The sequence below is a fragment of the Mesocricetus auratus genome, unplaced genomic scaffold, assembly GCF_017639785.1.
Source record: "Mesocricetus auratus isolate SY011 unplaced genomic scaffold, BCM_Maur_2.0 Super-Scaffold_100020, whole genome shotgun sequence".
Taxonomy (NCBI): domain Eukaryota; kingdom Metazoa; phylum Chordata; class Mammalia; order Rodentia; family Cricetidae; genus Mesocricetus; species Mesocricetus auratus.
This window is the reverse complement of record NW_024429201.1, coordinates 20,146,505-20,163,392: the sequence shown is the minus strand read 5'-3', so window position 1 is coordinate 20,163,392 and position 16,888 is coordinate 20,146,505. Positions and strand designations below refer to the sequence as shown.

At 37.4% G+C, this 16,888-nt stretch overlaps 1 protein-coding gene across 2 annotated transcripts in view; it reads right to left on the bottom strand.

Moving 5' to 3' along the window:
• Window positions 1-5,663: 5,663 nt before the first annotated feature.
• Window positions 5,664-16,888, bottom strand: part of Fcho2 (FCH and mu domain containing endocytic adaptor 2) — a 91,950-nt gene continuing 80,725 nt past the window's right edge. For both annotated transcript variants that reach the window (XM_040728878.1, XM_040728877.1), the window contains 6 exons: window positions 15,819-15,974; window positions 15,365-15,497; window positions 12,948-13,147; window positions 12,258-12,322; window positions 8,304-8,468; window positions 5,664-8,018 (listed from right to left, as the gene is read on the bottom strand). In XM_040728878.1, coding sequence (XP_040584812.1) covers window positions 7,996-8,018; window positions 8,304-8,468; window positions 12,258-12,322; window positions 12,948-13,147; window positions 15,365-15,497; window positions 15,819-15,974 — 742 coding nt within the window. In that variant the 3' untranslated portion in view covers window positions 5,664-7,995. The remainder of the gene's footprint in view (window positions 8,019-8,303; window positions 8,469-12,257; window positions 12,323-12,947; window positions 13,148-15,364; window positions 15,498-15,818; window positions 15,975-16,888) is intronic.

Here is a 16,888-nt window from a genome sequence, read left to right as displayed (position 1 = left end):
AGTGATGAAGATAAAAAACTATCAACAACTTTTTTTTTTGAGACAAAGTCCCACTCTGTAGCCTTGGCTGGCCTGGGGCTTTCTTATATAGACAAGGCTAACTCACAAAGATGCACTTACAACTACCCTGAGTTCTGGGATGAAAGGCATACATTACCAGGCCCAGCCTCTTCAGTATTTTTAATAGCTACAACATTTCACTACATGAGAATTATCAAATATCTTAGCCAACCCTCCCAATTTTGTCATAGTAGGAACAATATTGCAATGAATATCTTTTTTTTTTTTTTTTTTTTTTTTTTTTTGGTTTTTCGAGACAGGGTTTCTCTGTATTGTTTTGGAGGCTGTCCTGGAACTCACTCTGTAGACCAAGCTGGCCTCAAACTCACAAGAGATCTGCCTGCCTCTGCCTCCCGGGTGCTGGGATTAAAGGTGTGCACCACCACCGCCCGGCGCAATGAGTATCTTTTGTGTGCAATTATTTGTTCATGTTTTCCTAGGAAAAAATCCCCAGTGATTTAGGTTTGTTTGGGAAACCTTGTAACATTCACACCATGCATCCCATGGATTATTCTCTTTCCTCATATATATTCCCAACTCTACTAGACAAATCTGAGAGTTGTTATGATACCCTACAGTCTGAGGAGGAGCACATACAGAAGGGGGGAAAAGCACTGGATTCAAATTACGATGTGTAGGATGTGATGGGGGAAGTCCTTCTGTTGGCCAATAGAGAAGCAAGATAGGTGGGACTAGGAGTCGAGGGGGAATTCTGGGAAACAGAGGCACAGTCAGTCACGATGTAGGACACCAGAGGAGAAAGAGGTCTGGAATTTCTCTGGTAAAACACATGGAAATACTCAGATTAGCAGTTATGGGGTAATAATTAAGTCAGAGCTAGCCGATAAGAAACCAAGCAAACGGCCAACAGCTTCATAATCAATATAGTGTCCTGTGTGTTATTTGGGGGCTGAGACAGCAGCGGGACCCAAGTGGCTGGCAGGACGAGTACACGTTACAGGAATGATCACAGGAATTTACTATCCTAAAGCTGAAACAGTATTTACTTTCAAGTTGATCTTGCTTATTTGTAACTTCACATTGTTAACAACAGAATAAATGCTAACTGGAGCCAGGCATGGTTGCTCACACCATTAATTCTAGCACTGAGGAGGCAGAGGCAGGCAGATCTCTGTGAGTTCGAGGCCAGGCTGGACCAACAGCCTCCAAAACAATACAGAGAAACCCTGTCTCGTAAAAAAACAAAACAAAAAACTGAATACCAAAGATAAACAATTGTTTCTGAGTTATCAAATATGATCATGTAAAAACAATCACCAGAAGGATGAATGAGAGGCAGGCACTTTGCTGTCAAGCCTGAAGACCCAAGTTAATCACTGAGACTTATGTGAAGGGGTAAGAGAACTGACTCCAAGTTGTCTTCTGACCACCACACACACAGCACAGCACACACACAAATAAAGGTAGTTTAAAGAGTCCTGTGTATATGTCAACAAAGCACTGTTGGCCAATAGGGAAGCAAGATAGGTGGGACTAAGAGTCGAGGAGAACTCTGAGTAGGAGAAACACAGGAAGTCAAGATGTAACCGCCATAGGGGTAAGAAGCCAAGAAACTTTTCTCCGGCGAGAGAAATACTAAGATTAACGATTAACAATTATGGAGCAAATACTTAAGTCAGAGCTAGCCAGTAAGAAACAAGCAAGGCCAACAGTTTCATAATTAATATAGCATCTTGTGTGTTATTTGGGGACTACAACGCGGCGGAGCTCAGGCGACTGGTGGGGAAAAAAACCAAAGCAGCTGGAAAGGAAAAGGCTTCTCTCTACAAATGATGATCAGGAGTGGGATCATGAATTTCCACGTAAAATGACAACAGTATAAAAGGGATTTTAGAAACAAAAGAACAGAGAGAAGCACGGCTTTTTAGTAGCAGCATTTTTCTCAGGTGGGTTCTGTTTTGCTAGCGACAAGCAGAGACTCACGAGGCTCCGCTTAAGGGAGTCTTCCTGACTCAGCATAAGGAAAAAAAAAGCAAGTTTCTTTTAAGAGGCTCTGCTAACAATTGAAAGGTTGTACAAACAGCTGGAAGTGGCAGTGACCACATCTCCAAGCCGGCAGCTTTTGCTGGATGTCAGCATAGACTGAGACAATGAGCTGGAAGCATACTTACGCCCGCCATGTTGGAAAAACTGCAGTTTAAACAGCCGGGGTTTTAACAGATAAGACACGTGACCAGAAAAACATAAAGATTTACAGTAAAGTCAGACTTGGATGAAGAAAAACCTCTAAAGGTTTACATTGTGTTTAAAAATATACGTAGGATTGAGAGAGAAAAAGAAACGGCATAGTGGCAAATAGAGAAGCCGGCTGTGGTGGCGCATGCCGATAGGATTTGCTCCAGAGGCAGAGGCAGGCATATTTCCAAAGAGAATCCCTGTCTAAGAGAAAAATAAATAAAAGTAAAAGAAATAAGCCACATAAAGATGAAAAATACACAAGAGAGTCTAGATACTGTATACTATTGTGTTTTTCAGTTTTTTGATTGCTAAGGAACAACTACTAAAGTACACTTCATTATAAATGCTGCTTAATTCAACTTATATCTTTTGAAAATGCTTTGACTTCAAAATTTAAGTATAAGGATATGTTGCTTTGGAAAAGAGTTTTTGTTTATGTTTCTACAGAAAATGGAAAGCTGTGGATTCCTGCCAGGCTTCTGTGGTTTGATTAACCAAGACCCCCCAGAAGCAGTGGTCCAAGTGATTCAACATCTAAAACAGCTAAGATGATACGGCTTTACAGACCCCGAAAATAAGGACTTATACAGGTTTCTATGTTTTGTCATGATCCCCATGGTATGAACAACGCCCCCATCCAGAAGAAGGCAGTTTGGAATGAGCGAAGTCCAAATCCCCATACTGTTTATAAATCTTTGTTTTCATTTGAATGGGGTTGTTTATAATTGGCTAATGATCACAACCATTCTCTTTTTAAAGGAAAAATGGGATTATGGTATGGAAATGAGTACTTTGTATTGGTATGGTTTTTCATTTATTGATACAAATTCAAGGTCAATTTTGTGATATGTATATTTCTCCTCTTGATTAGGTATTGTGCTTATACTGTTCTTTTAAAATGTAATGCATAACTAAATACAGACTATAGATAGTTACTTATAATAGTCAGAACTTATAGTAAGGTAAGTTAGCTTTTCTAGATATACAGAGATATATTTGATTTAGATAGTCTTCAAACCTTTCAAAGACTTTCAGAAAATGGCATTTAAAATGGTTTAGGGTTTTTCTTGACAATGGGAAATGTCTGCTCCTGGCATCACCAATTACGTCTGAAAGGAAGATCGGCATCGAAGAAACTTGTTATGAAGTTTGCCTTCAACATGGCAAGATTAGCTATTTGAGCAAGAAACTGCTCTTGCCTGGACTGCTTGACTGTTGTTGTATAATCTGGACATGCAGGACCCATAGGAAAGTGACTGCTGAACTCAAACAGTCCTACAGGGTTCCTGCTTCATGGAAGAGTCTACGAGACTTTCTGCAGGACACAGAAAAATGACTGACAGACTGCCAATGCAGATGGACAGTTTGAAATTTCCTGCTTTGCTGAGAAATCTTCTGGACACACTGTGGCCTATGGGCTGAAGATGGATGCCCCAACATTACAGAGGGACTTCAGGTGACTGTCCAGGCAGCAAGACGTCTCTGTCAATCCTAGTGTTTATATATCATCCTTCTGTGGTCTTTGATGGAGTTGAAGACAGATAGTTATAATTACAGTTTTCTTTAGTTATGATAAAAGATAAGCTACATATAGGACTTTGGACTCACAAGGATGAGATGGATGATATTTTCTTTAAATCTTGCTGAATGCTGATAGACAAAATATTGTAACTGTGTTCTAACTTAATACCTGTTCTGTTATATATAATTTGACTATGTTAAAGTTAAGACCTTTCTTTTATTTAGACAGAAAAGAGGAGATGATGGGGAAGTTCTGTGTATATGTCAATAAAGCACTGTTGGTCAATAGGGAAGCAAGATAGATGGGAATAGGAGTCGAGGAGGACTCTGGAAAGGAGAAACACAGGGAGTCAAGATGTAACCACCATAGGGGTAAGAAGCCCAGAAACTTTTCTCCGGTGAGAGAAATACTAAGATTAACGATTAACAATTATGGAGTAAATACTTAAGTCAGAGCTAGCCAGTAAGAAGCAAGCAAGGCCAACAGCTTTATAGTTAATACAGCATCTTGTGTATTATTTGGGGACTACAACGCGGCAGAGCCCAGGTGACTGGTGGGGAAAAAACCAAAGCTGCTGACAAGGAAAAGGCCTCTCTCTACAAGAAAAAATAAGATGTAGTACAAATAAGGATAGAATATCAATATACAGCAAGAATTTATAAAAAGTCCCCGAGTCTACCAAATGCATGTTTGGGAAAGGGTCAGGAAAATTAACAGAGAAGGGACACAGTAAGGCAGAGGACTACTGTTTATCTGAACCTAGTCTGGTGTTTGTCTCTTTCATTTATTATCTTTTCCTGAAGCCAACTGCGGCTATAAGATCAAAATTGAGCTCATGGAACATGAGTGAAACAGATGATTCCATATCTAGGCCTGACCCATTTAAAAAAAAAAACTAATGAAGACTTTGCTTTTTCTCCATCTGATGGCCAAATGAAGATTTTTAGCACAACCATGAAATGGAAGGGGCCTGAGTTCCTCAATTATGGTATGAACAAAGATATTCTCTCTACTTAGGACTATGGGGAGAACCAATCTGGTACTCTGTGCTCTACCTCAGGCTGTAGGGTATTACAACAACTCTCAGACTTCTCTAGCAGAGTTGGGAGTAGACGTGAGGAGACAGAAAAATCCATGGGATGTGTGGTGTGAATGCTATGAGGTTTCCCAACCAAACCTAAATAATTATACTAGTTATTTTTATGACATATTTGACAACACTGTCATTGCTTGGTATATTTTTTTCTTTTTTTTTTGGTTGTTTTCCAGACTTGATATTCCTAACTTCTGCCATTATGATTTCTTTAAACTACACTTACTTGCTTGCTATCTTACTGTGTGAATGGAGGTGAGAGGACTTGAGGGAGTCAGTTCCCTCCCTATACTGTGTGTGTCCTGGGGACTGAACTCAGGTCTTCAGGTGTGGTGACAACCAACCCCTTTCCCAGCTGAGCCACTTCTCAGGCCTCATTGTGTCCGTAAATTATATACAACTGTTCCTACAAAACTGGCCAAGAAGAAAAGTCCTTACTAAAATTCAGTCAATTTAAGTATACTTGTAAATATGTTAAAAATAAGTCACTGTTAAACATTTTTGATATCTAGAGATACAAACCAAACCAAATTTTCTTTATGACCAATAAAACTTCAGTAGTTTAATCTGTATGTCAGCACAAATGGTGACCTAAAGTTCAAAACCTGCTGGGGCTCCAGCTCGGTGGCAGAGTGCTTGCATAGCACCCACCAGGCCCTGGGTTCAAGCCCTACCACAAAAGGAAAAACAATTCAAATAAAGTTCAAAGTCAACTTCTTCCTCAGCCTGGCTATCCTGTTTATAACATATCTATTAGTATGAATACAAAGACACATAAAAATCAACTGCTAAATTATATATTACATGTTTATTAGGGATACAACTTTTATGTAAAATTTACATTTTATGAAAAAAATCAAAAATATTTACAAAATTTTGGAAGATAGATGTGCTCTAATTACAACCCAAAGTAGTAAATAACACTCCTTAAAAGCTCACACTTATTAAGAGTTCTGTGTTTACAAATTCTTTGTTAAAGAAGCAGCTACAAAGTTATCACTGTACATAAGCAAGAACCAGCTTGCTAGATAGTCTCTCACTGAAATCTACTGGGCTTTTTGAAAACATTAATGAATTTTTAAATGAAAAAAAATCACTATAAACTCATATGGCTTTAAAACTGTAACCTGCACCCAATACAAACTTGTATGTCAACACTAGGTATGAAGGCTATGGGATAAGAAAGTGCACAAGATTAACCATTCCACTCATTTCAACATTTTAAGGTAATACTTGATTAAAAACAGACATTCTGAATGTAGCAGAATTCAAATAGTAAAGCATTAACTGCCCAATAAAAGCAAATTTAGTCACTATTTTAGTAAGGGTAATTGCAACTGGCATTTTAAAGAACTTAAGAGCTAGAAATTCTAATTTTGCTAGTGAGTAAAGACTAACATTTCAATAAATTGCCTTATGTTTACTTAAGTCAAACCTAAATTTAGAACTGAAATAACATTGAATATATGACTACTTATTTTGTATGACAAACTGCAAAAGAACAGATGTTTTTTTGTGTGTTTAGCATAGCAAGATGTTATTTTAGTGTCTAGTAATGGGGTTTTACTTTTTGTAAAGCTTAACAAAATAATTAGTGGTTTATATAAATTATTAGATATAACACAAGCTATCACTTCTATGAAAAATGAAAGACATTGGTATTTATCATAAATTCCCACTTGTAAATTATGAAACTTTGTCTAAAACATTTTATTTCTTTTGTTAATCAGAATTTGCTATAAAGTTACTACTTAGTATGAGCAGTTCACATTAAGAAACACTCAACCCAATCCTTCACTTCAAATAATTTACCTATTTTTACCATTTGGAATTTGACAATTTTCTAATTATTACAGTGAAAACAAGTGACAGTACTTCTCTCATTGCCAAAATGAATCTTTTAAAAAAATTATTCACAGAATGCTAGAAAACTAATATTCACAACACAACAGCAACTAAGTGTGTAAATTTTCCTTGATAAATATGGTCAAGAGAAATGCTAAATTAGAGTTAAAATACCAGTTAGCAATTTGTCACTACAGTTTGAGCACTTGTCCACTCCACATGCTTATGAGGTCAATGTTGAGTATCTGAAGGTAATTTTAATCCCAGTAAACGAACTCCATTAGTCTTATTTGTTTTTCTAGTGGCTATAGTGTATCATTAAAGACAGGGGTCAGGATTTTTAAGTATAAATTATCTTTTGGTTATTTTGAATTTTCTTCCCAATTATAGCCTGAAGGTATTTTAAAAATTGCAAATATCTTCTGAATATGCTTGACCACTGTATGTTTCTGAATACAAGATCCAGAGGAGAAAAAAGTGAGGCACATTAACACAAACTAGAGGCACATTCCTGGTTTTTGTTATTGTTTTAAAAGGCACACATTATGTAATCCATATAAAAATAAATTAAATCTACAGCATTAATTCATCAAAACAATCACAACTTCTATAAAGTTAATTAACTGCAGAAGTAAGTTTTTCTGCTGTCCTTTGCAAGCTTATTTTAAAACACATTGCACTTGAGAATTTTTTTAAAAAATCATATAAAACACCATTTACACTTTATTAATATGCTTATGAGAATCAGATTGTAGGGTTTTTTTTTGTATACAACTTGGACTCTGGTCTGATTACCTTATGGCACATAACTCAATTAGATTGAGCTCTGAGTTAACATTCAAAACTTAAAATTTACGTTCTGTTTATATTCGTTCAATATCAAACTAATGGAACTTCAAAGCTATCTCTGAGTCCAAATACTTACGGAAAGCTAAATAATTTTGTGCTTGCTCTCCTGAAATTTTTAGGTTTGTTACTACATTCTAACCTTTTTAAAAACACAGACATTGAAGATAATAAACTTCATTTTAGTGACAATTTGAATACATGTGCTTCCTGAATATTGCATTTGATCATTAGTCATTACTGTGTACAAGGTCATTTCAGTGCTATTTCTTTCAATGACTCACTTTGAAAGTGCAATTTAATGTTTGTAGTCAGCTTTCAAAGACAAAGTTTGAAAGACATCATACAAGCAAAAATAGTGTTTGGAAAGAACAGGTGACGCAGTGGCAGATTCGCACTGTTCCCTTGAGAAAACCGATTTCCAGGTCCATCAACAATCAGCCAAGTATCGTCCTGAAAAACACCAAGCATACCCACGTAGTTACTTTCAACTACACTAAAGGACTACATTGTTCTTTATGGGTACAGACACAGAACTCTAGGTCCCACCTGCTGTTTACTATGCATTAGGATCACATTAAATAGTTTACTATGCTGATCATGGTAACTCTACCAAGACTGTTTTTATCTGGCAGCTTGTAGCAAGGGAGAAAAAAAAAAACACGTTTTTAAATTATAAATTTCTAGAGAACAAATGTTTCCCACATATACTAGAGAGTTCAAAACATCCCAACTTACCAGTGGCAAAACGCTTCTTCACTAAAGAAAGTCTATAGCCAGTGCCAACTAGCTCAATATCTACACCTGAGAGGGTATTTCCCTCGCTAAGAAATTGCACTGCAAGTGTTGTGGGTTTGCTGGGTCCTTCTGAAAGATCAAATTTTGCTCTAAGGGATCCAGAACCTACAAAGAAAAGAATAAAGACCTTATAAAAAGGTAAAATACATTGTAGACCAAATAAAATTAAATGGGCATCTAAGCCAGGGCTTCCCAACCTTCCTAATGCTACAAGTCTTTAACACAGTTCCTCATGCTGTGGTGATGCCCAAACTTAAAATTATTTTCACTGCCAGTTTATAACTATAATTTTGCTACTGTTACAAATTGTAATATAAATATCTGGTATGTAAGATATTTGATATGTAACCCCTGGAAAAGGGTCATTGCAACCCCCAGATTGAAAATGGAGGATCTAAGGTAAACTACCTCGGCCAATGGTAAATTCACGAGATGCGCATAGTAAACAAACCACTGTCGCCAGGCGGTGGTGGTGCACGCCTTTAATCCCAGCATTCGAGAGGCAGAGGCAGGCGGATCTCTGTGAGTTCGAGGCCGGGCTGGTCCGACAGCCTCCAAAACAATACAGAGAAACCCTGTCTCATAAAACCAAAAAAAAAACCACTGTCCTGTTTTCAAATCAAACCCTGATATTCAGTGCGCCTGAATTTCTACTAAGTAATCTCAATCTACTATTTTCTTTTCCTTAACAGTAATGTTCAGATGTATACTGCTTAGATAGATGCTTGTGATATGTACGTGCTAACGTGAGTTACAAGGATGAGGTAAGGAATGGAGGGCAGCACACAGGGAGCATGGGGCACGACACACAGGATGGGGGAGACAACAGAGGGGTGACGAGACCAAGTGAAGAGAAGTGGGTGCTGAGTACTAGACCATGCAGTCCAAAGGGATAAGAAGAAAAGGCAGCTACTACTGTTGGGAAGAGGGTATCAGCCTCACTGTTTTTCACTCATCTTATTAACATCATATTCTAACCAACCGAGCTAACTGGCTAGCTATATCACCTTTATTTCTTAAATTTTACTAGTACAACATCACAACATCCCATAGATATATTTTAGGTCTTTTCTTTCAGCTATAATCATTTATTCAACATATCTTTGTCTGACTGCAACAAAACTAGAGTATCAGTGATGCTGATGAATCTGATAAGTGCTCTGAAAACACGTATTTCTGCTGCACGTTATAAACGCTGCTGGGCATGATGGTGTGCATTTTAGGCGAGCACTGGGATGTAGACTGAAGACCTGTGAGAGCAGGCTTAAGAGAACCATATCCATACCACAGTATCTGGAGGAAACTGTAATAGCAGCAAGGCCCCAGGCCACAATAAGAAGTTTATGGCATAACCACAAGGAAACGCCAAAGATAGATAGGCAAGAATCTCAGATTAGTATCTTAGAAGAGAAGGCAGGGGCAAGATGCAAAGCAAGGAGACCAACTACAAGACAACAAAAGAGTTTATTAGGGCTCTAAGACAGAAAAAGGGGATGTTAGAAATTCTTCTGGATTTCTCCTTTCTTTTCTTTTAAATATTGTGTTACAACCTAATTTAACCTGGGTTTCTGATTAAGGAGGTGGTTCTCAACCTGTGTGTCAAGACCCTTTTGGGAATCAAAAGATCCTTTCACAAGGGTTACATATCAGATATCCTGCATATCTGATACTTACAATATCATTCATAACACTAGCACAATTACAGTTATGAAGCAGTAACAACAATAATTTTATGGTTGGGGGTCACCGAAACATGAGGCACTAACTGTATTAAAGGGTCACAGCATTAAGAAAGCTGAGAACCACTGTGTCAGGGGAATTGGAAAGGCTTGCTCGATAGCAGCAAAAAGACATTTCAATCCTCCTGTATGTAAGTTTTACACTGCAGAGAAATATGGAACGAGATGTAGTAACTGGTGTGTCCTATATTATCATACCTGGTGATGCATACCAGAGTGGAGAACTACTGCCTAACTCTTAACTATTGTCCACACAGTTTTGAAAGTTGTACATCCTTGCTCAACAACTCAGCTCTGTGAACATTCCAGTGTTAGCACTAGTGAGGAGCACTCACCCAGCAACCCTTAAGCTTTACAGCTGTTTCCTGTTCCTTTTCTGGGTACTGAGCAAGAATAGAAAACAGGTTTCTATCTTATAGCATTTGAATCTGGGTATTTCTTTGTAAAGGTCTGACTGACCACATCAAAACCACATTCATAAAATTCTCCTATTTCCTTACATAGAATAGACAATTTCACGCCTAAATAACAAAAGGAAAGTACTAAACATGTGATAGAAAAAGTAAATCTTGTTTTTGAGAGAACAAATTCCTTTTCTGGTATAATTACAATTATCATATATTTTATTAAATAGGGGAACAAGATCTTCTCTTCCTTGCTAGCTGGCTGTAAGTCTAATACATAGGATGTCTGATTTACTTCCACTTTAAGTTAGCAATTTCAGTGTGGTTCACAAAAAGCTCAATGGCTAGAAGAAAAGTCAGTGAAGCTAGCTACCAACTAAAAATGCTAATTGTAAGTACTAAACAACAAAAGGAACTAGAGGCCAGCTTGGTTACCTTACCTCAAACTGTGGCTCTCTAAAACAAATCTGATCCTGTATAGCAGATATACAAGAATACATAATCTAGATTTGCGGATAGTTCTTTATATAGAAATACATTGATATACTCCAAATGTTCAAAGAGAAAAGCTAAACGGAATTGGCAGAGCTAAAACATCCACTCAATAAGAAAAATCAATGGAGGCAATTAGGAAGACAAGTTCTCTTTTAACTAAGAGACCATGAGTACGTCAGACACTTGACTTGGAAACTGTACACCAGTTTTAAAGGCACTGAATCAGAGGAGACACTGCAGTGATAATTAGTCATATGGTGAACATGGAGACTCAGACAGTAGGAGGAGACAATTAACTTGTTTTTCCTTAAAACTGCCACACAGAACTGAAGACCTCTGGTTAACTCCAATGGGAATGAACAGAAAGGCTCTCTCAGTAAGATGGAACAGACAAGCATTACATTAAAGCTTTTTTTTTTTTTTTTTTTTTTTGCATTTTCAAAGCTATTTTCTATGCAACTAGGGAGGGAAAGCAGGGGCACCTGCTTTAACAGAAACCACCTGCTTTCCCAATTAACAGAATAAGCTCAACCATTTGCAATTATCTGAATTACCTATCTGGGGATAGTTCTATTTTTCAATAAATTCTACCACTAAGCATTTCCCTATCAAGCCTTATCCTGCAGTTATAAAAGTATAAGTTACTTTTCTTACAAAGAAAGCATATTCAAAAGAAGGGTAAAAACTGTTCTGAATCTTGGCTTGTACGTCCTTAACATACACAGGGTATTAACTTCCACCTAGTGGTCAGTTCTAGAACTGAAGGAATGAAATTTCAGAAGGAAAATTTCAATGAATATGCTTTTAAAAAACAAACTACCCCAGATGATATGACAGACTTTGAAAATCCCCCATGGAAGGTCTTACCCTCCCTGAGGAGGGTGGGGGTGGGGGTGAGAGTTGAGAGGGTTGGTGGGAGGTGAGGGAGGAGGGGAGGGAGCTAGGAGTAACGTGTAAAAAGTTAATTAAGATAAAAAATATAAAAAATAATAAATAAATAAGCAAACAACCAAAGGCCAAGATGCCTCAAGCCTGAGTCTCATCCGCAGGACCCACAGGGTGGAAAGAAGAGAACTGACTGTGACCATACCTGTGTGCACTCACATACATAACTAATGAAGTTATTAACAGTAATGTCAATAACGGAAAGCAACCAAGGGCAAGGCAGCAGAGTAGCACGGTACTTGCCTAGCATGAACCCACCAGGACCTGGATCTGATCCCCAGCACAGAGAATGAGAAGGAGCACACCCTTACCTCCACTGTCTGATTTCTCTGAAATCCCAGATAATTTCCAAAAGGCTTTCATTTGTTCTGCATTCCTGTAATAAGAACAAGTATCTTCAAATACAATCTCTTACACTATCTAATACATAAATGGACACTCAATAAATGTACCTCAAGTACTTTTATTATAAAAACTATAGTGTGAGCTTTAAATGACACTACCTAGTGAAAATTTAATGAAAGTTTACCAAATTACAGGATTCCTTTCCAGTGGCCATACAAAACAAACCTGTGTACATGTGGCTTAGCATCTTAGTCAAGAGGAGCATTATTCTTAATGATAAGTATAAAGAGTTGTCAGATCTGTAATATAGTACTAATAAAGGCAGGAGGGGTACAAGAGGTGGTTAGCAATGACAGGAACCAGTACTACTGAACACTAAACAGATATTCCTGCAGATAGGCTAAGTGCTACATTTCATCCTATTAAATAGTAATTATTGTTCTTTAAATTCTATGTATGTATAGAAATGTGCTTGCCACTGGCACATGTAGGGTCTAAAGATCTCCTTCACATGGGTTCTCAGGAATCTCTACAAAGTTTTCAGTTTACTAAGGTCATCAGGTTTGCATGGGCAAGCACTTAACCCAATTATTGTTAGTTTTAAGAGGTTAGAACTGTTGCAGCTGGAGACAAACAAAAATGCAAACACAGTTTACCATATTGCAGGGGGAAGGGACTGCATATTTGTGACTCCTCCGTCCACTGGCACCACCACTTGTATGTTGGAAAGCACACTAGGTGCAACCATGGCTTCTGGGTTGTACTTATAATCCACTCTCAGATCTGTGGTGCTGGCACTACATTTCCAGTATGTTGCAAGATTTAGAGGAGTGGACTGAATGCCATTTGATGATACCTTTAAAGAGAATCAAACAAACAACTGTCTTTGTCTGAAGAGTAAACAAGGCATGTTCATACCTAAGAATCTACAGAATCACGACTAAGCAGCAAGGAGACTGGCTGTTGTAGGTAAAATAAAGCACTCAGCTCATAGGGTCACTCTTAGTTCGTGGACCTGGGACAGACTACCTGCAAACGACCATGGTGCAGTTCCCTTGGATTCAACTGCAGAAAGTTTATATAAAGTCCAAAGTCTTTCAAAGGAGGATTCTAAGATTCTTCATTAATTATGTATGAAATTACAAAGAATTCAGATATACATCTGTGAGGAAAAAAAGGTTCACCATGTGGTTCCCAATGCCTAGAATTAACATACCTCTAACTTCAAATATTTAATAACTTTAAACACAGTGAATGGATAACTCCTCCTGGCCATGTAGATCCTTTTTCAAAGGATCCTTGAAGCCATTTCCTTTCGTCTACAGCATTTATTTTCTAATATAATAATACTATTTACTGATGTTTACCATATCCTTGTCCTAGTCCCAGCAATTAGCAAGTACTGATTACAAATGTCTTGTTTAGAAATGTGTTATTTTAGTATCATTACACTACTAAAAAGTCAGACATAAATGTAAAGACATGTGAAGCAAGCTTGTTTCTAACTTAAAAAAAAGGAAGAAGAAAAAAATTTATTTATCTCCAGCATATACATGCATGCATGCTGCTGGGGATTAAGCTCAAGGCTTAACACATGCAGGATTAGTGCTCTACTACTGAGCTGTAACCAGCCCACCCCTTGGTGTTTTTACTCCCCACTGTTAAGATCATGCTACATATCCTGTCAGAGTTTTTAGGAACATGAAATAGGGTTCTAACTCATTCTTTGTAATAGTTTTTATAAAACACTGATGAAGCAGTGTACTCCTCTGCTGCTTATACTTAGGTGGCCCAGAAACAATGCTGAGGAAATTTATTTTATATCCTTTCTTTGTCTGTTATGAAATATTGTATCTATCCAATTAATTTACTACAACTTACCTCTAAAAGGTTCTATTCATTTGTATTTCTAGGAATAAGTGGTCACAACCCTTTTAATATTGGATGGAACAATCATGACTACCTTAACCAGTGTTCTGAACACTACTGTACTAGAGCATGTGTTCAAGAGCTATCCACCTTGTAATTACTAATTTATAAATATTCTTGGGAGTAATCCCTTTGTCTGTCTTATGCATTGCAACACTTTATATACATATCCATCTACTTGTTTTTGTGTCAGTTATCTTTTCGGACATACTTTCTGGGTTTTAAATCGACTATTTTATATGTGTGCAGGTGCAAACATACCCACATACATGTGCATATGTAAGTTAGAGGTCACACTGTGGAGTCGGTTCTCCCATTCTACATTGAAGTCTAGGGATTGAACTTGAGTCATCAGGATCAAATTCAGGTTGTGAGGATTGCACAAAAAGAATTTTTAACCACAGAGCCACATCACCAGTCTCTTTTCCGGGCTTTAAACATACGTAGAAATGGCTTTCATAGTTCAATACTAAAATCATATGCTAAGTATATATTATGAATACATACATATGTGCCCATAATTTATTTTAGCCCCTTTATGGTTTCATTTATTATTAAACATTTGATACATGTAGACTTAGAGGTTTAAATTTGTTTGTTTTTGTTTTTCAAGACAAGGTTTCTCTGTGTAGCCTTGGCTGCCCTGGAACTTGCTCTGTAGACAAAGTAGCCTCAAATTCCCAGAGAGCTGTCTGTCTCTGCCTCCCAAGTGCTGGGATTAATGGCGTGTGTGCACCACCACTGACAGGCTATTAGTTCTTATTTTATTCTTTTATGTAACAGTACTAACAAATCTAGAGAAACACTTAAATTTTGTACTATTAATATAAACAGTGAGTGTCTGCCATATCAAACTTTAACTGACTGCTTTAGTATTTCTTTGTGAAGAATGACTACACTGGAGTTTTCAAGTTAAATATAAATTCATGTATTAATATTTACTCAGTAGCTGAGTCACAAACAGATGGTAAATACTTTTATCATTTTGGCTGAAATAGTCATTAACTGATTTTTAAATTCCAAAACAATCTTGCACCCTTGGAATGTACCTCATTTGGCTATGACATGGTTATTCATGTAGTATTCCGCAGATTCCATTTGTTTATATATAAATTTAAGGTTTTCATGGTGACAGGACACTCACCTGATACTTTAATACATCTACATTATAATAAGAAGCAGCGGGATTTTGCTCTGATAGCTTCTTGAGGTAGACAGTAACAGCTTGCATGTTCATCCAAAAATCTTTTGTGTTGGAATCACACTGTGATGGATCACTATATATATATATATAAAAGAAACATTTTGTTATTCATTTGACTTATCTTTTTCCTTCATGTACTCTGTTGGTGACCTGGGAAAGACTATTAGAAATCAATCAAAATGTGGGATGAGGAAAACCAAATTAGAATACAAAGAACAGAACAGTGAAAAGTTTCCCTAAAAAGTAACTAGCACCAAAACAAAGCAAAAGGACAGCACAAAGCTGCTTAATTGCAATAAATAATTCTGGCATGGTCTTCAACATTATTTCACAAAGAAAAAACATTTCTTAAAAAGAAACTTCAATCTTAATCTTAAGAGTAAAGCACACAAACCTGAACACAAGCTGTGAATTTGGAAGGATTTGCTCGAGTCTGCTGATGTTTTTCACCCTAAAGCACAGCACAGCTGGAGAGGGGTTGCTTGTGAAGACTTTAATAATTCCACTTGGAAATGATATCGTCACGTCTCCAGTGATCTTCACAATGCACCTGACATTGGAGGACACGGACAAGTGCTTAAAAAGATGCTCTAATCTATTTTCAAAAGCATGCTTGGCTTTAAAAAGTGTATGTATGTGTGGATATAGAGGCATGCCTGCATATACTTACAGCTATACACAATTATACCCTTTATTACAATTACAGATGAACTAACCATAGAAAATTGTAATGGCATACTCCTATTATTAAATAGAAGCATAATTCTTTGTGTGTGGTAACCATCTTTGAAGACCTGTATATAACCAGTTACAGTTACTTTCTCCTCTTAAGCTCTCTGAAGCCCTGGGCTTGGTGATGGCTGCTCTTCTTGTTCTCTGCTTCTTCCTTTGAAACTCTAGATTCACACTGTATTGCTCAGACCCTATCCCTTTAGATCATCTTCAGCAGTCTCCTTTCTTTTCCTGAAATCTTGAGTTCCTGACTCACCACTAATCTTATCTCTACACCATTATTTCTAGCATAATTTTAGTAAGTTCAATATCATCCAGATAGTCCTTTCAATATCTGTAGTCACCTAGCTCTTCAATCTTTCTACCAGGGGCTCTGTCCTTTAGCTTACCTCAGCCAGGCCACAGTTCCTCCACAATTTAGTTCACAACCATAAGTCATCTACTCAGATTCCTATTTTTCTAACTCATTCCGCCTAGTAGTACAACTGAATTCCTCGCCATCCTACTTCATTTTCAATAATCTTTCAAACTTCATATCCTTACATCCCCCATCTTTGGATTTCCAGGTTCCTTATTAGACATGCTCCTTTGCTTAAGCCCTCCTTACACTTTTGCTAATTGCTCCCTCCCACATACACACAACTGAATGTGACTAGAGAAAACAAAAGCACATGGCCAAACCTCCCAACTCCTCCCTTAGCGTGCCCTGGCAGTCTGACCTTGTCTAGTCAC